Source organism: Ictalurus punctatus, chromosome 11 (assembly GCF_001660625.3).
Source record: "Ictalurus punctatus breed USDA103 chromosome 11, Coco_2.0, whole genome shotgun sequence".
NCBI lineage: Eukaryota > Metazoa > Chordata > Actinopteri > Siluriformes > Ictaluridae > Ictalurus > Ictalurus punctatus.
In genome coordinates, this window is record NC_030426.2 from 24,803,107 (window position 1) to 24,830,840 (window position 27,734).

Sequence of the window (27,734 nt, forward strand, 5' to 3'; positions counted from 1 at the left end):
GGCTTGAACATTTCAAATTACAAGAGTTAACTCTTCAAAAATATGGAAATAGTGTATGCACATACAGTACATATACAGTTATATTAACAAAAACATGGGATTCAAAGACGTAGTCTGAACAACAGTAGCGTCTGTTCAGCATTTGGCTCTGTGACACTATTTGTACAGTATTATTAATTAACTGTTAATTACGGTTTTTAAAAATGTTCAAATAAAAAAGATAATACGTTTTTTATTGTTATTACATATGAATCTTCATTCTTTCCAAAGATTACTTATGATATAATATTTATAATTATATAACCAGGACAAAGTGGTTACTGAAGATGAATGAATGTATATACATTACATTATATACTACAATATGATATGAGTGATAACATTATTCACAATATTAAATGCACCTATAAACAGATTTTTTTTTAAAATACATGATGTGCTTTTGTTGTGTTACGAAAGGAATTAAACACTTTTCACCATTGCTGTTATAGTAAAATAATCAGTGTCGGTGTGTGAAATTACGTCACACCCCATTGTATTTTATTCCTTGCTTAAAAAAATGCATAAAAGACACGAACTGGAAATCTTTAATAAAATGCTATTCCTTAAATTATTCGCTAGGGGCGCACTGTTTTAGTCAGAGTAGAATATGTGGCACAACTGTGAGACTCAGACCGAACAGCAGATGGCAGCAGTGCGCCTTCTGCTGTTTGTTTGTACGGTGCAGTCTACCCTATTTTCTTCTCGGACAAATTTGCCTCAGTGGGTCTAAGCCACTAGATTCTACATGATAATGTGAGAAACACGGGAGGGAAGCACTACTGTAAGCGCACAAGAGTGTGAGTGGACAGTCTACAGTATTTGATGACATCCAAGTAAGCATAAATAATGTGATCAAAACACAATAGAAGACATTTGTGTTTAGTCTTTGTGTAGTGATTTGGCCTTCAAAGTGGTGACAATATCACACCACCCTGGAATCAATTATTTCATGATCTTTCGTGTGTTATTCCTTAAGTCTAAAGTTGAGCAGATTGTTCTATGATTTCTGTCATAAAACGATCGTTAAGGTCATTACAGCAGTTATGCAGTCTAGGAACATGTGATGTTCAGAAGCCAGTAAGTGGGTGGAGCCAGTGGTCAGTAGACCATCATCTCTGAGTAGTGAAGAATGGAAGGATGCATGGACAAGGATCTAACAATTACAATGAAATTGTACTTAACATAATTTGTTTTCATACATCCAGCATGATTTGATCATGTCATTTCAAATCCTAAATAAACTCAAAGCCTGCATGCTCAGCCTGCATACACGATTTCATAATGTAATGACTATGTGAACTGATTATGTTCAATATATATCATGTTAACAAGTTTCTGAACACTTGTTTACATTAAATTTAGAAAAGAAGCCTTCATGTTGTCACATATACATTACAGCACAGTGAAATTCTTTTATTTGTATATCCCAGCCTGTTAGGAAGCTGGGGTCAGAGCCATAACATGGCACCCCTGGAACAGAGAGGGTTAAAGGCCTTGCTCAAAGGCCCAACAGTAGCAGTGAGGCAGTGCCGGGGCTTGAACTCCACCCTTCTGATCAGTAACCCAGAGCCTTAACTATTGAGCCACCACCTTGCCCTTTTAGTATATTTAGTGTAAGCAACTACATCAGATTTTTATGGGAAACTTTCTTTTTTTTAATGTAATCTATATGTTAAATGCTCTTTTAAAACTGAACGACCTCATATCACTTTTTTTCCCAGTGTGGATATATTTTCAGAAATGTGGCATCTTCTCCACTTTCAGTCTTCAGAAAACAGATACGGGGCGCACGGTGGCTTAGTGGTTAGCATGTTCATCTCACATCTGCAGGGTCGGGGGTTCGATTCCCACCGTGGCCCTGTGTGTGTGGAGTTTGCTCGTTCTCCCCGTGCTGCGGGGGTTTCCTCCGGGTACTCCGGTTTCCTCCCTCAGTCCAAAGACATGCATGGTAGACTGATTGGCATGTCCAAAGTGTCCGTAGTGTATGAATGGGTGTGTGAGTGTGTATGTGATTGTGCCCTGCGATGGATTGGCACCCTGTCCAGGGTGTACCCCGCCTTGTGCCCGATGCTCCCTGGGATAGGCTCCAGGTTCCCCGTGACCCTGAAAAGGATAAGCGGTATAGAAAATGGATGGATGAACAGATGGAAAACAGATACAGGCAGCTACAAAACTTGAGATGGAGGGGTGGAGGTGAATTTTATTGAAGCTTTAAATGCATATAGATGTAAATCAGTAAATCAGTTTTAAACAATTGTTGCTAAGCTTTCTCCCCCCAGTGATCTAAAAACATATGGAGGCAACTGCATCATCAGCACATTAATATGGAAAAGGATTACATAAAAATTAATAATTAATATATGTAATTACATGATAAAACTAGGAAATCACTGATGTTCAGTAAAAATAAAAAATAAAAAATAATAATAAATGTTCACTGGTAATTGCTGAGCATAACTATTGAGCTGAAACAATCTCTAACCCTGCTCTGGTGCACCTGAGCTCTCTTAAACAACAGCCTTTTTGAAGATCTATTCACTGGTTTGGAAAAAAAACAAAAACAGTTTACACCACTATTTAAAGAAGATCTCCATGTTTGCAGATGGTGCTGTTTGCAGGTCGGTGGTTGGTTGTCTGCAATGCCACTCAGATGGACTTTAAGTGTAAGTAGCAGATCTTGGATACTTTTACTGTCTAAAAAAAAGTACTACACTCTTTAGCACAAGTCTATACTGCTGAGCAAATTTTTGATGGATTGCCATTTTTTCTTCATCACAGAGGAAGCACATTTGGGTGATTTTCATAATAAAATGTTCCAAATATAACCTAGCAATGAATCTTATTGGCTTTTGGATCAAGACCAGTCGAGTACAGTGTAATAGAGAGGCTATGTATTAGCCTTAAGTTCACTGGCTAGAGTGGGATTTTAGACTCTGGTAGACTGAATCAGGTTGGTCAGTTTAATAATCGAGATTTTCATAGATTGGATCTAATTGGTAGATGTTGGCGTTCCCACTCTCATAGACAAAGTCTGGTTCATGTTCATCTCCATTAGTCTGAAATGACAAAACAAATAGTAGGTCTTAGAAGTATTAAAAGCCTGAAATGTTTGGTCAGATTAATTAATAGAGGAAATCATGCGAATCAGTGGTTTTGCCTTCACTTTTACGCACCGCTCTGGAAATTTCTGTAATTCTTTCTTGGCCTACAGGGAGAGGACAATAAAAAGAAAGAGTGTTACTTTAATCTTAATGAATTCAGACACCACATATATGACTGAAACCTTTTTAACATGAGTAATGTTATGTAGGAAATCTGAGTAGCAGTAGCTGTACAAGTAACTGGGTGAAGAATTTGACGGTGACTTCATGTTTAGCGCGTTTGCCTCACAGCTCCAGGGTTGAGGTTTCAATTCCTGCCACTCTTCGCATGTTCTCCCAGTGCTTCGGGGGTTCCCTCAGGTACTCTGGTTTCCTCCCCCGGTCCAAAAACATGCATTGTAGGCTGATTGGCATGTCCAAATGTGTCCGTAGTGTATGAATGTGTGTGTGAGAGTGCCCTGCGATGGATTGGCACCCCGTCCAGGGTGTCCTCCACCTTGGGCCCCATGCTCCCTGGGATAGGCTCCAGGTTCGACATGACCCAGTAATGATAAGCGGTACAGAAAATGGATGGATGGATGAATGGATGGATAACTGTCTTATATAAACATTTTGGTAATTGCTATGCTCTGTGGCCTGGTGCCTGTGCTGTGTTTTTTCTTCTGTGTTCCTTTTGTCTGTGCGTCCTGTATGTCCAGGTTCAGAGTTCAGATGTTTGTGTGGCGCTGCGCTCTTAATTCCAGGTTCTTTCTTTTCCATCTCCCACACATTGTCAGTTGCACAATATGTCATCTTTGAGACAGCATTAAGTCTCTCATTTAAAGCTCATGTAGAAAATATTACGACAATAGCCTTTTTTCATCTCAGAAATATTGCAAAGATAAGAAATATAATGTAACATGATGCCAAAAAAAATAGTCCATGCATCCGTTACCTCTAGGCTGGACAATTGTAATGCTTTGCTGCCTGGATGTTCCAGTAGGTGCATAAACAAAGCCCAGTTAGTCCAGAATGCAGCAGTCAGAGTCCTTACTAGAACCAGAAGATATGACTATATCACATCTATCTAAGCGACACTGCACTGGCTCGCAGTAAAATTTTGCATTGAATTTAAAATAAAGTAATGACCTAAATAGCACTGAATGATCTCACCTGCTTCAGTCGAAAAGTGCAGGCTCTTTCTTGGTACCAATAATGTCTACATCAGGACTACTTCGCTTACAAAAGACCACAGTTATGGAACAGCTTTCCAGTTAGTGTTTGGGACATAGTCTCAATCTTTAGGTCTTGACTGAAAATCTATTTGTTTAGTCAAGCCTTTAATAGGACATAAGGCTAGACGCTTTATGTCCCCGGGTGCCCTCATATTTGAACTTCTGGTTCTCCCTTTTAGTTATGCTGTCATAGCTAGTCCTGCCAGAGTCTCTGTTTGCACTCTGCACACAAAGTACATCCTCTTAAAGCACTACACGACAAGAGCATATCTAATAATCAGCATTTTCTCTCTCTGGGAGAAGGCTACCTGATGCCCTATTTCTACTCTTCCACCTGAAAATCACATGCTGCTGCTGAACATGGCCCACATGGATAGCCTAAAGATCACCATGAGATTGCTGTGGATGGTACCACATGGACACCAAAGAGATGGCTGTGGATATTCTTCCTTGGATAGCCTAAAGACCACAATTGCTAAAAACAGTATACTCTCAAGTCTCAATCAATGAACAGTCAATAACTTTGATATTATAGACTTAAAGTTAAATCTCTAATGAAAACAGAAATGACTCTATGAGATGAGACGTCTGCCAGATATTCTGAATTCTGAAGGTATTACTTCACAAAGAGAGTGGTTATAGAGGGAGAACACAACAGGACCCAGCACTGAGCCTTGTGGGACACCAGTGAAGAGTCTGCATGAAGCACATGTGGATCCCCTCCATATCACCTCATATGTCTATCCCTTCAGGTAGGAAGCAAACATTTGCCATGCTGTGGCACAAATTAAAAAATTCAGGAGGATGGACAAGAGAGACTCGGTGGGTACTTTACATTTGATACCAATTGCAAAGCATCAAAATTTCAGTCAGCAGAAGAACATGTTTGGTGTTACAGATTGAACCAGTTTCTAATCCTACACACATGCTTCTATCCTCTCATCCCGTCTCTCTAGTAGAGAGAATGGCTTGGCAAGGATCGCAGTCAGCAGTGTAAGGTCAAAGGAGGAAGCGACATGTTCTGATAGCTCAGGTGGCATGAGGAAAACTGGAGACACACATGCTCCTTTCCTGTAGCACCAGGTGAAGAGCTCAGTGGTTCGGATGGGGGGACACACTGTTAGTACTGATAGCTCTGATTGTGTGAGGGACACACATGCTCCTGTCCTGTAAAATGGAGCATGCAGCTAAACAACAACCTTATAAGAATCTTGGACACTATGGACACTGGTGTCAAGGCAAACACGCTAAGATAGCAAGTCAGTGTAAGTCACTGCTTTGACAGGATGCAATCACAAGGGAACTAGTGTTTATATTAGCTTTGGAGCACAGAAAATCTGTAGTACACCCAAAGTAATGGCTGCACAGGATAGCTCCAGAATCTACATGTGGTTCAGCATGGACTCAGCGAGCAGTGAAAAGGAGAAGAAGTGACATGAGAGTCAGGTATTTATGCCAAATACTTCATCATCATGTCAGGAGTGTTGAAGGTCTTGGCATGTGTGTGCACACGTGAAGATATCCCGGAGTTTAGAATAAGTGGAATAGAACCACAAGTGGATGGTGTGTGTGTGTGTGTGTGTGTGTGTGTGTGTGTGTGTGTGTGTGTGTGTGTGTGTGTGTGTGTGAGCGTGCGTGCGTACCTTGCAGCTTGCATCTCTTTCGAAGGGTCACAATGAGGAATGAGATTCCACCCAGAAGCGCCAGCAGAATCACAGACACAATGACCACAGTGATGACTGGAAATCCTGGAAGAGAAACGCATGATCAGTCATTCAGTCACATTAAAACTACACGAAATGGCCAAAAGTATGTGGACACCTGAGCAGCATAGACATATGCTCTTGTTGAACATCCCATTCCAGATTTAGTCTCCTCTCTTAGCTGTTATAATAACCTTAACTCATTTAGGAAGACTTTTCTCTGGAACGTATCTTTGGGGATTTGTCCATTCAGCCACAAGAGCATTAGTGAGGTAGGGCACTGATGTTGGTCGAGAAGACCTGGCACACAGTTGGTGTTACAATTTCTCCCAAAGGTGTTCAGTGGAGTTGAGGTCATGGCTGCTTGCAGCCCATTTAAGATCCTCCATACTAACCATGGCAAACCATGTCTTTATGAATGGGGCATAGTCGTGCTTCGACAGGTTTGGGCCTCTTAGTTCCAGTGAAGTGAAATCTTAACCGTAAAGTCTGCAAAGACATTCGAGCCAATTCTGTGCTTCCAAGTTTGTGACAATAGATGGGGGAAGGCTCAAATATGCATATGATGATCAGATATCTACATAGGTTTGGCCGTATAGTTTACATGCTGAACATTTCAACATATCTGATGAGATTAATCAAAAACATGTAGTTACACCTAGGTGTGATATGCATTTAAGCCTAGTGAACTGTTGGAGGAGAAGTTGATGTAGGCTGAGATGATATTGGGTCTAATGGATGAATCATTTATCATTTAGTTTATTACATTATAAATTAATACAGCACATGCATGCACGTGTGGCTAAAAACAGTACATGTGCTTTATGTATTTAATATATATATATATATATATATATATATATATATATATATATATATATATATATATATATATATATATATATATATATATATATATATTTTTTTTTAGGATTTTAGGATCTTCAGAAACATTGACTGCCATTAGCTGAGGAAATCCCCATAGAAAGATTAGGTGAGATATTTCTGAGGTGCTGGTAATATGTCTGAAAAGTCAAAAGGCATGTGTAAAGCAGAGGGCAGACTTTTCAGCTCTGGCTTATAAAAAAAAAAAAAAAAAAAAAAAGAAATTATGTATTTTATTGGCAAATAAAGTCTTCAAATAAGATAATTTATTTCCTTATAGAATAGCACCAAAAATAGGCCTAATAATCTTATATTATCCCATAATGAGAAATGCTACATCAATTCTGCTATCCAGCTGCCAAAAAGGTTTATGTACAGTAATGTGTGTATCAAATTACAGAATGTCAGCATCACTCATACAAACTCACCAGTAACTGTCAGGTTGATCTGTGTGAAATAAACCTTGTATCCATGATCAGATGTCCAGGCTGCTTCAGCTCCACACCAGTATTCACCAGAGTCCTGCTCAGTTACATTTCTAATACTCACAGTGAACATTTGTGTTTCTCTGTCATCATACAGGGAGAATTTCCCATTATTTATATATTTTCTACTTTCTTTAACAGTTGCACTATAAGAACAAGCAGCACGTGCAGACCTTTTGCAGAGAAACTTATTGTCATTCCTGTGGGATTCTGGGTATTTACAACTGACAGTCAAATCTCCTCCTACATGGACAGTCTTACTGATGGACTTCTCATTGGACAGATCTGCAAATCACAACCAATCGGATCAGTTTATATATGATACATGCATCGTATCATATTTAACAAATCAACATGTTATGCACTAAAATTCTGATTCGTAAAACTTGCAGTTATAGGTTCGTGCTTAAACAGGATCACAGCATTTTATTAGCGACTCACCTTGTGTTACGTTCAGCGTCAGTACAGTGTAGAACTCCGTTTCATTAGACACAACAACAGCACACGCGTATGTTCCAGTGTCCCCTGTAATCAGCTCTCTGATAAACACACTGAAGAATCCAGCACTTCTGTTGTCATGAATTGAGAATCTGCCATCATGTGACCATTCACTGTGTAGTTTTGTTTTTATTGGATTAAAACACCACTGGTGTGTTCCCATCTTACAGAAAGCTTTAGGTTTCTTTTTGTACTCATGGTCATAGCTACACTTGATGTTGCTTCTTGTCCCGGCATATGCAATCACTTCTCTAGAGACCGAGGACCCTGTTAAAAGCAAGTTCAAATCATGCTTACAAGATAAGTGTATATAAGTAATTAATCAAATTCTCAAGGGTGTGCTGTTATAACAAATAAATCAACCCCAAAGTAGATTATTTTCCAATAACTGTATGGAATAAAGTATTTTATTCATCATATTCCAAGAAAAACACATCACACTTTTGATCAACCCTTTATAGTTACTGTCACGATTTGTAGGCGGAGACGGATGCAAGTGCAGATTTTCAGTTTTAATGAATACTAAAACAAAACAAGAACTACAAACAGGAAGCAAAACACTAAGGCAAGAATCAAACATAATCAAAGACCATGAACAGAAACGACAGCAACGAAACACGAACGCAAGACTAGGAGTGTAGTGCAAGCTGTGGCTATATACACATAGGTGCTCGTTAAGTGAATGAAAATCAGGTGCGAGTGGTCATGTGATGATGATGCTGTGTGCTGCAGTGGCTGCTGGGAACTGTAGAACTGTATAATTAATATTGGGGAACATCCATTACACAATTTAATTCCTGTTAGGACTAGGAACAGACAGTCCCTCACCAGCCGCTCCTTTTTCTCTCTCTCTCCGTACAGAAAGATTCACCATATCAGTGATTATAGATCTTTGTTACAGAAGTTTTTTTTTAAACTCTTTATTTTTTGGGTTAGAACATCCACCATAGCACCCTGTGACAAATTATCGACTGAGTGAGATATAGACGTAACTATCGAAATGAAACTTGCAATTTGCCTTGGGTCAGTATTAATGTCAGAGCTACCATTGTAGAAAATTAGGTAACACATTTTGACTAATCAGAATTGAGCATTTAACAGTGCTCTCTGTTCTTGGCTGACAGGAGTGGAACTCTGCTCAACACGGTTATTTCAATAACTGTAGTCTTTCTGTCATCTCAAACCAGTCTGGCATTCTCTGTTGACCTCTCTCATCAACAAGGTGTTTCCGTCTGCAGAACTGCTGCTCACTGGATGTTTTTTCTTTATTGCACCGTTCTGAGTAAACTCTAGGGGGCAGTTATAGAAATACTCAAACCAGCCCATCTGGCACCAACAACCACGTCACAGTCAAAATCACTGAGATCATATTAATCCCCGATTCTGATGGTTTGTGTGAACATTACCCGAAGCTGCTGGCCCGTATCTGCATGACTATATGCATTGCACTGCTACTATACGATTGGCTGATTAGATAATTGCATGAATTAATAGGTGTACGGGTGTTCCTAATAAAGTGCTCAGAGAGTGTAAATAGCATTATATAACAATTTGATCACTTCCTACTGTCCTGTCAATGCAGCAAATACTACTGATGCTGAATATCCAGCAAGATAAACAGAAGGCAGCGGTGGGAGACTCACCTTTCTTTACCTTCAGTTCCACCGGTGTGTAAATGTCTTTCACACTGGGTAAATCAATTCCACACTGGTACGTCCCAGAGTCCTGTACAGTGAGCTCTCTGATCATCACACTGAACTCTGCTGATTTGGGGTCATCAAACAGTGAGAATCTTCCTGAATTTATCCACTCGTTTTTAGCTCCTGTCTTTATTTGGTCAGAACAGGATGGCCCTGAACCCTTACAGAAATATTTTTGGTTTTCTGTGTATTCTGTATCATACTTGCACTTAATAAGGACTCCTCCTCCTGAATATCCTGTTACTTTCTTGGAGTCTCCTCCATCTAACAAAACACCAAACATCCATCTGAGCAAAACCTTCCTTCCTGTAACACTGCTGCTGACAGTGAGGATTATTCTGAAGTGCATTTCTTTACCTGAGATCAGACAGAGGGTGAAGATGAGGAGGATCTTCATCCTGAGTTCACACTCCCAGATCTCCACACCAACTCCACTTCAGAAAGATATTAAAGCTCCTGTCGTGTTACACACTGTCACTGTCCCTCTCTGTCTCGAACAAAAGTTTAAGCAATGACCACTTCCCCTTTTGACTTTGAGAGAAAATTTCTCAGCAATTTTAAGTGTGAAGTATGCGAGAAAAGTGCAGAAAAGTGAGAAAAGTGCACGCTTGACTTTATTGTGTGAATGTGTTGTGACTTGTCTAGGATTCAGCGCTAGGATTCAAATTGCACCACATGTATTTCTAAAAAGCTCAAAATATGGAAATAGTGTTTGCACAATACATATACAGGGAACTTGTATACACTTACAGAAACAGGGGAATCCAGGAAGTAATCTGAACAACAGTAGTGTCTAAGCGTCATTTAGCAATGTCGTGCCATTTACACCTATACAATATTATAAAATAACCGAATAAGTAAAATAAAAAGTTTACAGAGTGAAATTCTCTTGGAATTTCAAATCATCTGAAGTGTAACGTGGTGTAAATGCCCTACAGTGTGCCTGCTGAAAAGAATGAACAGCGCAGTACTGATTAATAGACAGTATCATAGCACTGTTTTGATTCTTGATTCTGATTGGTCAGAAGAGAGGTGTTTGCACTTTCCATTTTGTCCTGTCTTATTAACATATGGGAAAATAATCACTGTCCGTTTTGTAAGAATAATACAAAATGTTGTGCCCCATCATTGATTATTTTCCTATAACATGCCCTGTTGTAGTTTATTCCTTACTTATCTGACTTCCCTTCATTACAGCAGGGATCAAAAGTGTTGTAGGGTTTCCTGTGAGTTGGTCTGATGCTGCTGCTGCTGGCTAGAAGAAGGAGGGAAGCACAAGGCTCTTGAGTACACTAGACCACGTGAGTGTAACAGGGACATCAAGACCGAATACTACTATACACAAAAGAAATATACGTTGAAATGTAACTAAAGTGATAGAACCTCTAGATGCAGTGCACATGTTAGTTTGTTAGTTTCTTCTGCTCTTTTTGCCTTCAGAAAAGAGATGCAGACCGCCACAGAACTTAGGGACAGAGGGGAATTTTATTGAAGCTTCGAATACAGTGCTGTGAAAAAGTATTTGCCCGATTCCTGATTTCTTCTGTTTTTGTGTACATCTCATACTAATTATTTTCAGAAATGAAAACAAAATCTAATATCAAATAAAGTGTTTTAAATATAAATGTTATGTAAATGTTATTTATAATGTTTGCCCCCATAGTTTCTAATTCTCCAATTCTATGAAACTGCATTGATAATGGGGTTCAGCTGGACTAGACACAACCAGGCCTGATCAATCAAATCAGCACTTAAATAGAACTTTTTCAACAGCATGAAGTTGGTTAAAAGGTCTTACAAAGTAACACACTCTGCCCAGGTTGAGAGAAATACTAGAGATAATGAGGAAGAAGGTGATTGAAATATATCAGTCTGGGAAGGGTTACAAAGCTATTTCAGAGGCTCTGGGACTCCAAGGGATCACAGTGAGAGTCATTATCTCCAAATGGAAGAACTCGGCACGGTTGTGAACCTTCCCAGAGTTGTCCGACCGTCCAAAATTCCTCCAAGAGCACAGCAACGACTCATCCAGGAAGTCACAAAAGACCCAAGGACAACATCAATGGACCTACAGGCCTCTCTTGCATCAATAAAGGTCACTGCTCATGACTCCACTATCAGAAAGACACTGAGCAAAAATGGCCTCCGTGGAAGAGTGGAGAGGTGAAAACCACTGATAACCCAGAAGAATTTTGCCAAAAAACACCTTGATGGTCTTCAAACCTTTTGGGGAATGTTCTGTGGATTGATGAGGTGAAAGTGGAACTGTTTGGAAGACAGGGGTCTTCAGTCCCTAAGTTCTGGGTCATGCAGCAAGACAATGATCCAAAGCATAGGAGTAAGTCCACCTCTGAATGGCTCAAAAAATGTTAAATGAAAGTTTTGGAGTGGCCCAGTCAAAGTCCTGATTTGTACCAATTGAGATGCTGTGACAGAACTTTAAACAGATAGTTCGTGCTCGAAAACCCTACAATGTGGCTGAACTAAAGCGGTTCTTCAAAGAAGAATGGGCCAAAGTTCCACCACAGCGCTGTGAAAGACTGATCTCCAGTTATCGGACGCGTTTGTTTGCAGTTATTGCTGATAAAGGTGGCATAACCAGAATTTAACTTTGAGGGGGCAGTTTAGTTTTTCACGTGGGTGTTACGTGTTGGATAATTATTATGATATTTTTTTTGCGTAAATAAAATAAATAAATATAAACTGTATTGTGATTACTCAGGTTGCCTTAGCCATAAAATGTTCTAAAAATCTAAAGCTATTTATTTTGAAATATACACAAAAACAGAACAAATCAAGATGGGGCGAATACTTTTTCACAACACTGAACATACAGACATTAACCCTTTGTGGTGTCATCATACAATTCACTTTTCAGTACCTCTATTACAAACCCACTCTCCAACCACATCTATACAGTACTCAAAATATTACAGTCTACACCCCCCACCCCTTGTGACTAATGCAACGATGATAATCAAACTAAAGATGAGAGACATCATATATAGTAATAATAATCATGAAATCAGAAATAAATAAATCAGTTAAAAAAAAAAAGTGTTGCTAAGCTTACTCATCCCAAAGCTCTAAAAACGTTAGGTGGAGAATGCATTACTACAGCATTAATATGGAAAATAGTTCTATAGAAAAGATTAAATGTGATTTAATGATTAAAGGAGGAAATGCTAAATGATGATTAAATGTACAATACAAGAATTAAAAATGCATAATGCTTCCATATTATTATTACACCTAATGGCCAAAAATGGGAACTGCAACAGGCAGTAATACACATCCTCATAGGCAGATTTGTTTTTTCTGCCCTGTGCTCACTGTATGAACATTTTCAGTGGAACACAAGGAGTAGAAATGCCGGTTAATGACAGGGCTGCCACTTTGGGCTTATTTAAAATACTCCACGAGTATTTCTCTTCAAGATCTTGTTTTATGGCAAATAATCTTGGCAAAAATATGTTCTTGACCACATTCTTGAGCAAAAGACTAGACTGATGAGCAAATTTTGATGGACTGACAATTTTTCTTGATTGGAATGGAAGCAAATTTGCAAAAAAAAAAAAAAAATTAAACTCATTGGATTTTGAATCAAGACCAATCCAGGTTAATGGAAAAGCCATCAGCCTTATTTGAGACTTTGGTAGTCGGAATCTGGTTGTTAGGTTTAACGCATGAGACTTTGATAGGTTGAATCTGATTGGAAGGTGTTGCGGTTCAGACCCTGGTAGGGAGTCTCTGGTAGACTGATGTTTTGTCTTGATTGAAGAGGAAGCACATCTGGGTTATTTTCATGATCTCCATTGGTCTGAAATTAAGAAAAATTGGATGTTTTAAAAGTTTTTAAAAGCTTGATTTTTTTTTTTTTTGTCAAATTTATTAATGGTGCTAATCATGTTACAGGGTAGTTTCGCTATATCTCTCTTTACCCACCCCTCTGAAAGCTGGCGTCATTGTTTCTGGGCCTGCATGGAAATAAGACAATAAAAATAACATGTTACTTTATTCTTTATCACTACTTGTGGTCATCCATATGCTCAAAGAGAAGCTCAAATCATTTTTTTTTTCTGGTTTTGTACTGCACAGGGTCTGATCATTTGCAGTTAATTCGCCCATTCGTTCAATTTGCGCACTGTCTGCAGGAGCGTAAGTCCGTGTCAGTTCAGGCTATATGCACCATTGGAATCATTAGCCACAAGTCCAGGAGTTGGTTGATCCAGTTCTGAGTTGACAGAACAACAACGGTCTAGCTATCTTCGACAATACAGCATGTAAACTAACAAGCTAAGCTAGCAATTACACAACACTCCAAGCTAGCAATTCCCAGCAAGTAAACACTCAGGATACACTCATCCAGGACAGGATACTGTACATCTTAGTATGCAGGTACACACATGAGATGATATTACTCATATATGTGGGTGGTGTGTGTGTGTGTGTGTGTGTACTTGCATCTCTTTTGGAGCATCACAATGAGGCATGGGATTCCAATCAGGAGCACCAGCAGACTTAAACACACAGCAATCACAGAGGAAACTGGAAATCCTGGAAGAGAGACGTATGAGCAGTGATCCAGCCATAATGAAATTACATACAGAACACTGCAAGACATGTGATCATATTCATCAAAGCCATTTCTTTGGACTATAGCTGTGATGTGTATAGTGTCTTGTTGGAGGAGAAGTCAGTGTAGGCCATTCATTTTCTTAGATTATAAGTGACTACATTGTGCTATGTGTGTATCGAGTGTATGTGTAAAAACAGTACAGGTTCTGGATGTGTGTTGAATGTGTACATGTTTTAGGACAGGAACCATGAGAACATTCCCATAGAGAGAGATATTGTGTAAGATATTTCGATGGTGCTTTCTGTGTGTCTAGAAATACAATTCTAAGATTTTTAAGCTGACATAATGTACTCATTTCGATCTTGAAATATTCTAAAGGCGAATAAATGCTTAAAAACAAGCAAATCTATTTCATTAATAACCAAAAGGTATCTCCCAGTAGAACAAGACCGTTTCAAATGTATCCAGAAATATGCCTAATAACCTTAAATTATCTTACATTATTTTATACTAATAAATTTTAGTTTGATTCTGCTATCAAACTACCAAAATGGTTCATGTAATGTGTGCTTGAAATTTCAGAATGTCAGCGTCACTCATATTTATTACATTTGGCAGACGCCCATTTCCAGAGTGACATATATTTAAATATCTGAGCTGTTAAGGGCCTTGCTCGAGGGCCCAACAGTGACGATTTGAACTCACGACCTTCCGATCAGTAGCCCAACATCTTGAACCGCTCATCATGACTCACCAGAAACGGTCAGGTCGATCCGTGTGAAATAAACCTTGTATCCATGATCAGATTTCCAGTCTACTTCAGCTCCACACCAGTATTCCTCGGAGTCCTGCTCAGTCGCATGTTTGATACTCACAGTGAACATCTGTCTTTCTCGGTCATCATACAGGGAGAATTTCCCCTCGTTTACATACTTTCTACTTTCTAGAACAGTTGTATTATATAAACAAGCAGCCAATCTAGGCCTCTTGCAGAGAAACTTTGAGGCATTCCTTAGGAATTCTGGGTATTTACAGCCGACCGTCAAATCTCCTCCTACATGGACAGTCTTACTGATGGACTTCTCATAGGACAGATCTGCAAATCACAACCAATCAGATCAGATTATTATATATATATATATATATATATATATATATATATATATATATATATATATATATATATATATATATATATATATAATACGTTCATCATACAACATTCTGACAAATCAACACGGTGACTTTATATAGTATAACTCCATCAAAACATAAACTAGTGTAAAACTGATCACTATGTTACATGTGATTAGTAAAACCTAAAGTTACATGTATAAACAGGATCATAGCATTGTATCAGCAGCTCACCTTCTGTTACATTCAGCGTCAGTACAGTGTAGATCTCCGTTTCATCCTCCAAAACAACAGCACACGCGTATGTTCCAGCATCCTCCGTAATCAGCTCTCTGAGAAACACACTGAAGAATCCTGCACTTCTGTTGTCATGAATTGAGAATCTGCCATCATGTGACCATTCACTGTTTGGATGTGTACTTATATGTTTAAAACCCCACCGATCTGGCTCCATCTTACAGAAAGATTTCTTCTTGTATTTGTACCCGTCCTCATATCTACACTTGATGTTGCTTCTCGCCCCTGCATATGCAGTCACGTCTCTAGCTCCCACAACACCTGTTAAACACGAAAATAAAAATCATGCTTACAATGTACGCAAGTCAGCAATAGAACACTTAGGAGTGTGCTGTTATAGGAAAATAATCAACGCTGAAGTTGAATCTAGGAGAATTTAGGATATATGGGTGTAGACGGAGTCAAATGAAGACGCCGAGTTCATCTCTAAAAGGTGTGTGATGAATCTATTTGTGTGGAAAACAAAACATTTACTACCTACAGCTGTTCCATGTGTTTGGAAGGAAAATCCCACATTAATTTTGTGCGTGTACTTCTGTATGTTTATGTTTATGTTTTTGGGTCGCCTGGCCATTTGTATAAGATTCTTGGTACAGAGTGCTACAAGATATCTCAAGAAGGAGCGGTTGAATGTTCGTAGGATTTTTATGGCGTTATCATTGTAACCAGCATGTGAAGTGATTCGATTTTTGGAAGTGAGACAAATAGGGTCTAGGTGCATTGTGTGTATAAATGTGTTTTAACTTTAGGTAGAAAAAGTCCTGACATGATTTATCTTGGTTTCATTTATTTTTTTTTACATCACAAAAACCTGACATTTTAACAGGGGTGTGTAGACTTTTACATCCACTGCACTCGAGTATAAATCGGACATTTTGTACACTACTGTGTATGCACAAAAGTTTCTGGACACCTGACCATCATACCCATATGTGTGTCTTCCCCAAACTGTTGCGAAAAAGTTTTACAATTAGGCACAATTGATGATATCTTTGCATGCTGTAGCATTATAATTTCCCTTCACTGGAACTAAGGGGCCCGGTCCAGGGTGGACCCGGCCTTGTGCCCGAGGTTCCCTGGGGTAGGCTCCAGGTTCCCCGTGACCCTGAAGAGGATAAGTGGTATAGGAGATGGATGGATGGATGGAACTAAGGGGTAAAAAATTCAAAAAGAGTGACTGGATAACTTTACCAAGCTACTCTATATGGCCAAAAGTTTGTGGACACCTCACCATCATGCCCCTATGTCAACAAATAATTCCTGTAAAATGCATATATCGTGAGGAAATTTATTGGGTCGATATCAAAGTCAACTGAACTTGGAAAAAATGACCGAACACTATTCCCTGATACGACATCCACCCATTTACGTATATAGTCAAAGGTAGTCACGTACAGATTATAAATGCGTACATGGAGACACTGTCTTAAACATTTTGCCAGATTTTTAATATTAAGTCCTTTCAAAAGCAAGTAGTTTATAGCCCCGCCTACATGTTTTACGAGATTTGATCAACTAAGTGAACACTTAGCATAGCTAGGAGTTACTCCGAGAAACCACACAGCGTAAGCTCCTGTGCAAATTTAAAGCTACAGCTTTACCTCCAACTGTTATAAAGCGCTTACACTGGAGACTCATTCCATTGACATTAAAAAAAAAAAAACATTTACAGAAAAATTCACCATATCAATTATGATGCTTTAAAAAAAAAAAAAAAAAAAAAAAAAAAAAAAACATGCTTATTATTAGGCTTATATTATGTAGAATGATGAGTGGGTTAGAGAAATGACTATAGAAATTTGAGCATAGTACACGTGAATTAATCTAAACTTAATCTGATTTGTCTCGCCACAAACATTCATGTCAGAGCTGCTGTTAGAGAAAATGAGTTAACACATTCTGACCAATTAGAATTGAGGATTAAACAGTGATCTTGTATAAATATACAATATACACACGCATATATATATATTATACAGTGGGCACACGGTGGCTTAGTGGTTAGCATGTCCTGTGTATGCGGAGTTTGCATGTTCTCCCCGTGTTGTGGGGGTTTCCTTCCCCAGTCCAAACACATGCATGGTAGGGTGATTGGCGTGTCCAAAGTGTCCGTAGTGTATGAGTGGGTGTGTGAGTGTGTATGTGATTGTGCCCTGCGATGGATTGGCACCCTGTCCAGGGTGTACCCCGCCTTGTCCCCGATGCTCCCTGGGAAAGGCTCCAGGTTCCCCCGTGATCCCATGGTATAGAAGATAAATGGATATTATACAGTGTAGCTAATTCTACTGATGCTAAATGTATTATATGAAAATAAACAGAAGGCAGCGGTGGGAGACTCACCTTTCTTTACCTTCAGTTCCACCGGTGTGTAAATGTCTATCAACGAGGGTATATCAACTCCACACTGGTACGTCCCAGAGTCCTGTACAGTGAGCTCTCTGATCATCACACTGAACTCTGCTGATTTGGTGTCATCAAACAGTGAGAATCTTCCTGAATTTATCCACTTGTTTTTAGCTTCTGACGTTATTTGATAAGAACAGCCTACTGTTAAACCCTTACAGAAATATTTTTGGTTTTCTGTGTATTTTGCATCATAATTGCACTTGATAAGGACTCCTCCTCCTGAATATCCTGTTACTTCCTTGGAGGCTCCTCCATCTAACAAAACACCAAACATCCATCTGAGCAAAACCTTCCTTCATGTAACACTGCTGCTGATAGTGAGGATTATTCTGAAGTGCATTTCTTTACCTGAGATCAGACAGAGGGTGAAGATGAGGAGGATCTTCATCCTGAGTTCATGCACACAGATCAGTTCATGCACACTAAAGATCTTAAACACTGTTAACTGTCTCCGTCCCGCTCTGTGTCTTAATCCAATGTCTTAACCATAAATTGAAGCAATGCCCACTTCCCCTTCTGCCACTGTGAGAAAGCTCATCTCAGCAAATTTCTGTGTGAAGTGCGTGAGAAAAGATCGACACTCCGTTTCCGACGAATTCAAACATCACGCTAAGTTGTGAAGGCTGTTGTATTGAGACTTGCAGAGGATTCATCACTTCACTGCACCACAAGTTGTCCAAAAAGTGGAAATAGTGTATGTGCATAAACATAAAGTCTGTTTAAAAACAGGGGCATGCAGGAAGGAATCTGAACCACGGCAGTGTCTACGCACAATTTGACACTGTGACACATTTGTACGTATACAGTATTATTATAAATGAACCAAATAAGTAAAAAAAAAAAAAATCTAAATTCTTTGAATGCATATGAATCTTCATTTATCCCCAAAGATTACTTCTATGGATCAGACTTGCTTGTCTGGATTGAGATCTGGGGAATTTGGAGGCCAGGTCAACATCATGAACTTTGTCATGTTCCTCAAACTGTTCCTGAGCAAGGTTTGCAGTGTGTCAGGGCGTATTATCCTGCTGAAAGAGGCCACTGACGTTAGGGAATACCTTTGCCATGAAAGGGTGTACATCGTCTGCAACAGTGTTTATGTTGGTGATATGTGTATACGTAACATCCACATGAACACCAGGACACAAGGTTTCCCAGCAGAACATTACCCAGAGCACCACACTGCCTCCACCAGCTTGAACTTCTTATGAAGAAATTCATAAGATGCATAGTACATCTCTGGCAATTAAATTCATATTTTCTGATTTGCACTAGGATAAAAAACCTACATTCCTGCGGTGCACAGATTGATCCCGGAGTCTTGAAGCAGGGAGAACAGTAAACCAGCACTCCTGCACAAAATAAATTAGACACTCAAATCATCACGCTTTCACAAATATAAATACCACTTATAATTAAAAAATAATATTAAAAAAAACACACAAAAAAAAGGACACACGACTTAAATTATTTTCAGAATCGGGTTTAATTTTCCAAACAGGACCGACACTCGCATGTGGACGTTATTACAAACATAAAACCCCATATAAAACTCCAAAAATCGAAATTCCCATCCTGTCTCTCACACTGAACACCGAGCAGAACAGCGACATAGCTCATGAAGGACTTAAGGAAAAGCACAATCATCAATCCATCCATCATTTTACACTAGCTAAAATTAAATCCAGCTTGAAATACAGCTCCTGCAAACAGTGTGGAGGAAAGAAGAGAAAACAACAGACAGACAACCACCGGTTTACTTCAGGAATCACCGGCCTCTGAAACAACAATGTACAACAAAGATACCCGGATGAGAGTGCGGTATGTGATCGGTCTAGATGATACTCGAGTGGCCCTCGTCAGTGAATCTAAAAGTCCAGGAAGTCATTTTATTTATTTTTATTTGTTTATTTTATTTAAAGGACATTTCTTGAGCATATACAAAAGTAAATACACATACACATGTTTACAACTCACAACAGATGTTAGAAGTAATTTTAGTCACATTAGTGAATAACACAACCAAGAAGCCAGCATTATCTAAATTATCACCATTACATAAGTTTGTATGTATTATTGATTTTCTTATAGTTATTAACCTGTTTGACTGGTCACATGAATTTAATGTGTTTAATTAAAATAACTAATAATAACTCAAAAACAAGTCGACATATAAAGTGTATATAGTGCCAACTTGAATTTAATTACAATTTTAAATATCAAAATATATTTTTGTGAGTGGAAAGTTAAATAATGGGATGATCTCCGCCTTTTTAGTCTGAAGACATAAAACATACAGACGGAGATGGATTTTACTGAAGTTCCAAATACAAAGACATGACCCTTTCATGGTCTCATCATCCAAATCAGCAGCATCCACTAACACTTACAAACTCTCTGTGCCTGGGAACTCAAACACACCCATGTCTAGAAATGATAATCTGCTGAGCAACACATAACAAACACAGTTATTATAAGTAAATCAGTAAATCAGTAAAAATCAGTGTGTGGCTAAGCTTACTCAACCCAAAGTTCTAAAAACATTAGGAGGCAAATGCATCATTACAGCATTAATATGGAAAATTATTATATAAAATGATTAAAAGTGATTAAAGTAGGGAATGATAAATGATGATTCATGATAAAAATAACAATAAATAATAAAAAATGTTCACTGTTGATTGTTGAGCGTGGCTATTGAGCTGAAACTTCTAACTAACCTCTAACCCTGTGTCATGGAGGTTATGAAAATCATTACACATCAGAAATGTAACTTGAAGGAGGTGTGTGTAATTTTGTGAACAACTCAAATCCTGACTCTCAAAACAAACTCACAACCACAAACTTTCAGCATCAGTTAATCACAGAACACATGATATCTAACATATGAAATGGCATCTTTTATACACTTTATTTGACCACATTTCAGGATGAGGATGAAGGCTCTCAGCACTTCCATGTGCTGGTTTCCAAGCATATAGCAAACTTCTGAACAGCGATAAACTGGCTTTTTGAAAAACTATTCATTTACATTATCTGATCTTGACAGGTTATTCCACAATTTAGTTTGAAACTAGAATAATTTTCAAATGAGAGGCCAGTCCAGTTTAATAGAGAATCTGGCAGCAACAATCTCATTGGTTAGAGGGCAATTTCTGACTCCAACTGTGTCCAGCTGGTCGGTTTAACACTTGAGACTTTGGTAGACCGAATCTGATTGGTTGGTGTTGGGGTTCAGACTTTGGTAGAGTGAATCTGATTGGTTGGTGTTGGGGTTCAGACTTTGGTAGGCCGAATCTGATTGGTTGGTGTTGGGGTTCAGACTTTGATAGACTGAATCTGATTGGTTGGTGTTGGGGTTCAGACTTTGGTAAACCGAATCTGATTGGTTGGTGTTGGGGTTCAGACTTTGGTAGAGTGAATCTGATTGGTTGGTGTTGGGGTTCAGACTTTGGTAGGCCGAATCTGATTGGTTGGTGTTGGGGTTCAGACTTTGATAGACTGAATCTGATTGGTTGTTGTTGGGGTTCAGACTTTGGTAGACTGAATCTGATTGGTTGGTGTTGGGGTTCAGACTTTGATAGACTGAATCTGATTGGTTGGTGTTGGGGTTCAGACTTTGATAGACTGAATCTGATTGGTTGGTGTTGGGGTTCAGACTTTGGTAAACCGAATCTGATTGGTTGGTGTCGGGGTTCAGACTTTCATAGACCGAATCTGATTGGTTGGTCATTTGTCTTGACTGGAAATGGAGCACATTTGGGTCATTTTCATAATCTCCATTTGTCTGAAATTATAATAATAAAAAAGAGAAGTTTTAGAAGTTGTAAAAACTTGAAATGTTTTGTCATTAATTAATGGAGTCAATGAGTTGTTTTACTGTTAATTTGTACTCACCTCTCTGTAAGTTGGAGTCATTGTTCCTGGACCTGCAGGAAGATGAGGGAAGTAAAAGAACAAGTGTTACTTTAATCTTTATAAGTACAGACACCACATGTATGACTGAAACCCTTTTGACGTGAGTCTGACGTGTTATTGATTATATGACTATAACACTAACTGGGAGGAGAATCAGTCACGTAGCAGTCCAGCCTCATTTTCTATGGTGGTGTGTGTGTGTGTGTGTGTGTGTGTGTGTGTGTGTGTGTGTGTGTGTGTGTACTTTGTGTCCTGCGTCTCTTATGTAGAATCACAATGAGGAATATGACTCCAGTCAGAAGCAGCAGCAGAATTACAGACACAGTGATCACAGTGAAAGCTGGAAATCCTGGAAGAGAAATACGAGATCAGTCAGACGATCACATTAAACTACACACTGATCATTCAGAAAAACCTGATCATCATAGTCACATCATAGTCATGTAGTTAGACTGTGGGTGTGAGGTGCAAGAAAGTATAATCACCTCTTTTAAGAGAAGTTGGCATAGACAATAATGTTGGTAAAGATGATAATGAATATTTTGTTGGCACTGATGCTGAAACAGGGACACGTGGATCTAAAGCACAGAAACATATAGATAGTTTGGATGATAAAGGAGTCGTATGTAGATCCAGCATATGCCTGAAAGCAGTACAGGGCTCTTATGTATAAAAGTGTTGAGAGTAAAAATTTGGTGTTAAGTGACAAAATATTCTCTGGTTTTCTCCCACTCCCACAAACATGCTGAGAAGTGGAATGGCTACACTACATTACTGTTAAGTGTCAATGAGGATGTGACTCTGTGAAGATGAATGAATTCATTTTCTTTTTCTGTTGATGAATAAATGCTTGAAGTAAGCAAATGTATTTCAATAAGAAGCAAAACCTCTCTTCCAATAGAGCAAGAATATAAAATACATTCTAAGATAAATCAAGCTGTCAGAATGGTCTGAAATTACAGAATAGCAGCTTTACTCATACAAACTCACCAGTAACTGTCAGGTCGATCTGTGTGAAATAAACCTTGTATCCATGATCAGATTTCCAGGCTGCTTCAGCTCCACACCAGTATTCACCAGAGTCCTGCTCAGTTACATTTCTAATACTCACAGTCAACATTTGTGTTTCTCTGTCATCATACAAGGAGAATTTCCCCTCCTTTACATATTTTCTACTTTCTTTAACAGTTGCACTATAAGAACAAGCAGCACGTGCAGACCTTTTGCAGAGAAACTTATTGTCATTCCTGTGGGATTGTGGGTATTTACAGCTGACAGTCAAATCTCCTCCTACATGCACAGTCTTACTAATGGACTTCTCATTGGACAGATCTGCAAATCACAACCAATCAGATCAGATTATATATGATACATGCATCATCTCATATTTAACAAATCAACATGTTAAGTGTCAGGAATATAATACATTCTGTTTGAGTGATATTGCATTATTAGAGACGATCAGAGCAGATTAAACTGATGGAGCAAACGATAAATAAAGAACACAGACCCATTCAAATCATTCCATAGCAAAACTAGTATGAAATTGATCTACACTATAACTCTGATTCGTAAAACTTGCAGTTATAGGTTCGTGCTTAAACAGGATCACAGCATTTTATTAGCGACTCACCTTGTGTTACGTTCAGCGTCAGTACAGTGTAGAACTCCGTTTCATCAGACACAACAACAGCACACGCGTATGTTCCAGTGTCCCCCGTAATCAGCTCTCTGATAAACACACTGAAGAATCCTGCACTTCTGTTGTCATGAATTGAGAATCTGCCATCATGTGACCATTCACTGTTTAGTTTTGTTGTTATTTCATTAAAACACCACTGGTGTGTTCCCATCTTACAGAAAGATTTGGGTTTCTCTTTGTACTCATCGTCATAGCTACACTTGATGTTGCTTCTTGTCCCGGCATATGCAGTCACTTCTCTAGAGACCGAGGACCCTGTTAAAAGCAAGTTCAAATCATGCTTACAAGATATGTGTATATAAGTAATTAATCAAATTCTCAAGGGTGTGCTGTTATAACAAATAAATCAACCCCAAAGTAGATTATTTTCCAATAACTGTATGGAATAAAGTATTTTATTCATCATATTCCAAGAAAAACACATCACACTTTTGATCAACCCTTTATAGTTACTGTCACGATTTGTAGGCGGAGACGGATGCAAGTGCAGATTTTCAGTTTTAATGAATACCAAAACAAAACAAGAACTACAAACAGGAAGCAAAACACTAAGGCAAGAATCAAACATAATCAAAGGCCATGAACAGAAACGCCAGAAACAACACAAAGACAGTGCAGAGCAAACTGTGGCTAAACACACATAGGTGCTCGGTGAATGGGAATCAGGTGGTCATGTGATGATGCTGTGTGGTGCAGTGGCTGTTGGAAACTGTAGTCCAGAGTCCCTTCTGGGATATCCATGACAGAACCCCTCTTATGCAGGTCCCCCTCCCAGCCCGGGAGAGGGTCCTGGATACCCAGACCAGAGGTCCCCAAGTGTTCCAAAGTTCCATTGAAGGTCATTTCTCAGAGGACCATAAAGAGGACGCTTGGCGTGCTCACTGGGGTACGTATAGACGTGGGACGGTCTCTTCTGTACCACAGAGATGACACATTATACCCAGCCTGGCTTGGGCGTGGAGCGATAGCCACCACGCAGCCGGCAAGGGGAACAAAGCTCAAGGTGGACCCCGAGGGGGGAGCGACGTTAACGAGAGAGCTAGAAGGGGAAGCGATGCTTTCTGCGAGGCCAGAGGGAGGAGCAAAGTTCTCCACGAGGCCAGAGGAGGGAGCGAAGTTCTCCACGGGGCCAGAGGGGGGAGCGATGTCCTTCGTGGAGCAGGAAGGCAGAGTGACACACTACACTAAACAAAGAAAAAGAGCGACGTCCTCAGCCGAGCAGGAAGGCGGAGCTACGTCCTCAGCCGACCAGCAAGGCAGAGCAATGTCCGAAGTGTAGCCTGGCGTAGTGACGTCTGAGGCAGAGCAGGAAAGAAAAGTGGAGCTCTTGGCAGCACCGGGAGGCGGAGCAACATCTCCAGCTGAACAGGGATGCTGAGCAGCATCCTCAGACAAGCAAGGAGGCTGAACAACGTACTCTGTTGATACAGCAGGCTGGACTAGATCCACAGTGGGAGAGAGAGGGTGGGAGATGGTTCCAGCCTGGTTGGAAGGCTTCGCCTTGACATACCCCATGATGGAGTACATCATATCGAGCCATTCCCGTTGACTTGAATTAGGGAGAATTTTCCCTCCTTCTCCCACCTCAGCTTTTCCCTTTCATATAGGGCCTCTTGGACTCTGAAAAATTCTGCTGCATCCATGTTGAGGTCTTGCGTTCTGTCACGATTTGGAGACGGATGCAAGTGCAAATTTTCAGTTTTCAACAAAACACAAAAAAAGAACTACGAACAGGAAGCAAAACACTAAGGCAAGAATCAAACAGTAACAAAGACCATGAACAGAAACGACAGCAACGAAACACAAACGCAAGACTAGGAGTGTAGTGCAAGCTGTGGCTATATACACATAGGTGCTCGTTAAGTGAATGAAAATCAGGTGCAGGTGGTCATGTGATGATGATGCAGTGTGCTGCAGTGGCTGCTGGGAACTGTAGAACTGTATAATTAATATTGGGGAACATCCATTACACAATTTAATTCCTGTTAGGACTAGGAACAGACAGTCCCTCACCAGCCTCTCCTTTTTCTCTCTCTCTCCTTACAGAAAGATTCACCATATCAGTGATTATAGATCTTTGTTACAGAAGTTTTTTTTAAACTCTTTATTTTTTGGGTTAGAACATCCACCATAGCACCCTGTGACAAACTATCGACTGAGTGAGATATAGACGTAACTATCGAAATGAAACTTGCAATTTGCCTTGGGTCAGTATTAATGTCAGAGCTACTATTGTAGAAAATTAGGTAACACATTTTGACTAATCAGAATTGAGCATTTAACAGTGCTCTCTGTTCTTGGCTGACAGGAGTGGAACTCTGCTCAACACGGTTATTTGAATTACTGTAGTCTTTCTGTCATCTCAAACCAGTCTGGCCATTGTCTGTTGACCTCTCTCATCAACAAGGTGTTTCCGTCTGCAGAACTGCTGCTCACTGGATGTTTTTTCTTTATTGCACCGTTCTGAGTAAACTCTAGGGGGCAGTTATAGAAATACTCAAACCAGCCCATCTGGCACCAACAACCACGTCACAGTCAAAATCACTGAGATCATATTAATCCCCGATTCTGATGGTTTGTGTGAACATTACCCGAAGCTGCTGGCCCGTATCTGCATGACTATATGCATTGCACTGCTACTATACGATTGGCTGATTAGATAATTGCATGAATTAATAGGTGTACGGGTGTTCCTAATAAAGTGCTCAGAGAGTGTAAATAGCATTATATAACAATTTGATCACTTCCTACTGTCCTGTCAATGCAGCAAATACTACTGATGCTGAATATCCAGCAAGATAAACAGAAGGCAGTGATGGGAGACTCACCTTTCTTTACCTTCAGTTCCACCGGTGTGTAAATGTCTATCACCGAGGGGAAATCAACTCCACACTGGTACGTCCCAGAGTCCTGTACAGTGAGCTCTCTGATCATCACACTGAACTCTGCTGATTTGGGGTCATCAAACAGTGAGAATCTTCCTGAATTTATCCACTCGTTTTTAGCTCCTGACTTTATTTGGTCAGAACAGGATGGCCCTGAACCCTTACAGAAATATTTTTGTTTTTGTGTGTATTCTGTATCATACTTGCACTTGATAAGGACTCCTCCTCCTGAATATCCTGTTACTTCCTTGGAGTCTCCTCCATCTAACAAAACACCAAACATCCATCTGAGCAAAACCTTCCTTCCTGTAACACTGCTGCTGACAGTGAGGATTATTCTGAAGTGCATTTCTTTACCTGAGATCAGACAGAGGGTGAAGATGAGGAGGATCTTCATCCTGAGTTCATGCACACAGATCAGTTCATGCACACTAAAGATCTTAAACACTGTTTACTGTCTCCGTCCCGCTCTGTGTCTTAATCCAATGTCTTAACCATAAATTGAAGCAATGCCCACTTCTCCTTCTGCCACCGTGAGAAAGCTCATTTCTCACAAATTTGTGTGTGAAGTGCGTGAGAAAAGATCGACACTCCGTTTCCGACGAATTCAAACATCACGCTAATTTGTGAAGGCTGTTGTATTGAGACTTGCAGAGGATTCATCACTTCACTGCACCACAAGTTGTCCAAAAAGTGGAAATAGTGTATGTGCATAAACATAAAGTCTGTTTAAAAACAGGGGCATGCAGGAAGGAATCTGAACCACGGCAGTGTCTACGCACAATTTGACACTAAGTGATATACACACACACGGCCGTCCACATGATGTAAAACATAACGAGATTCATCAGACCAGGCCACCTTCTCCCGTTCTCATGCTCACATGGCCATTGTAGGTGCTTTCATCTGGGGTCAGCGTGGGCACTCTGAGCAGTCTGTCAGAGTGAACTGAATGTTTACTTGGTGCCTAATATATCCCAGGCTTTGAGCGGCGCCACTGTAATGAATTAATCAAATGTTATTCTCTATTTATACAATGTTATACCACCTGTCCATGGTTTTAATGTTATGGCTGATCGGTGTATATTGTAGTGTTCCCTGGATTGGGATCCATCGCAACCCTGACCAGGATAAAGAGGTTACTGAAGATAAATGTACAGTACACTGTATATTGTACACTCACCA

The 27,734-nt window shown here is 39.6% G+C and overlaps 3 protein-coding genes across 3 annotated transcripts; all 3 read right to left on the minus strand.

The window, feature by feature from the left end:
- Positions 1–2,060: 2,060 nt before the first annotated feature.
- LOC108271657 (polymeric immunoglobulin receptor) lies at positions 2,061–9,884 on the minus strand. Its single transcript, XM_017479373.3, has 6 exons — positions 9,572–9,884; positions 7,872–8,195; positions 7,374–7,715; positions 6,001–6,105; positions 3,216–3,247; positions 2,061–3,098 (listed from the first exon to the last, which is right to left on the minus strand). Exons 1-6 carry the CDS (start codon positions 9,675–9,677, stop codon positions 3,003–3,005), a joined length of 1,005 nt encoding a protein of 334 aa, XP_017334862.2. The 5' UTR covers positions 9,678–9,884; the 3' UTR covers positions 2,061–3,002.
- A 5,632-nt stretch (positions 9,885–15,516) lies between these two features.
- On the minus strand, positions 15,517–18,238 carry LOC108271656 (CMRF35-like molecule 9). The gene is made up of 2 exons (XM_017479371.3): positions 17,979–18,238; positions 15,517–15,899 (listed from the first exon to the last, which is right to left on the minus strand). Exons 1-2 carry the CDS (start codon positions 18,082–18,084, stop codon positions 15,517–15,519), a joined length of 489 nt encoding a protein of 162 aa, XP_017334860.3. The 5' UTR covers positions 18,085–18,238.
- Positions 18,239–19,850: 1,612 nt separating this feature from the next.
- LOC128628720 (circumsporozoite protein) lies at positions 19,851–22,912 on the minus strand. Its single transcript, XM_053683766.1, has 4 exons — positions 22,448–22,912; positions 22,207–22,311; positions 21,942–21,973; positions 19,851–21,831 (listed from the first exon to the last, which is right to left on the minus strand). The coding sequence occupies exons 1-4, from the start codon at positions 22,599–22,601 to the stop codon at positions 21,229–21,231; spliced, it is 894 nt and encodes a 297-aa protein (XP_053539741.1). The 5' UTR covers positions 22,602–22,912; the 3' UTR covers positions 19,851–21,228.
- Positions 22,913–27,734: the final 4,822 nt, after the last annotated feature.

Excerpts from the sequence above, each read along its gene's own strand:
- LOC108271656 (XM_017479371.3), bottom strand. The coding sequence starts at position 18,084 with ATGATCAGAGAGCTCACTGTACAGGACTCTGGGACGTACCAGTGTGGA. Across the intron at positions 15,900-17,978 it reads GGAACTGAAGGTAAAGAAAG|GTGTTGTGGGAGCTAGAGAC; the intron begins GTGAGTCTCCCA and ends CGTGTTTAACAG.
- LOC108271657 (XM_017479373.3), bottom strand. The coding sequence starts at position 9,677 with ATGATCAGAGAGCTCACTGTACAGGACTCTGGGACGTACCAGTGTGGA. Across the intron at positions 7,716-7,871 it reads GACGCTGAACGTAACACAAG|ATCTGTCCAATGAGAAGTCC; the intron begins GTGAGTCGCTAA and ends TGTGATTTGCAG. Across the intron at positions 6,106-7,373 it reads GATCAACCTGACAGTTACTG|GATTTCCAGTCATCACTGTG; the intron begins GTGAGTTTGTAT and ends TTTCTCTTCCAG.
- LOC128628720 (XM_053683766.1), bottom strand. The coding sequence starts at position 22,601 with ATGCTGGATCTACATACGACTCCTTTATCATCCAAACTATCTATATGT. Across the intron at positions 22,312-22,447 it reads GCCAACTTCTCTTAAAAGAG|GATTTCCAGCTTTCACTGTG; the intron begins GTGATTATACTT and ends TTTCTCTTCCAG. Across the intron at positions 21,974-22,206 it reads TAAGAGACGCAGGACACAAA|GTCCAGGAACAATGACTCCA; the intron begins GTACACACACAC and ends ATCTTCCTGCAG.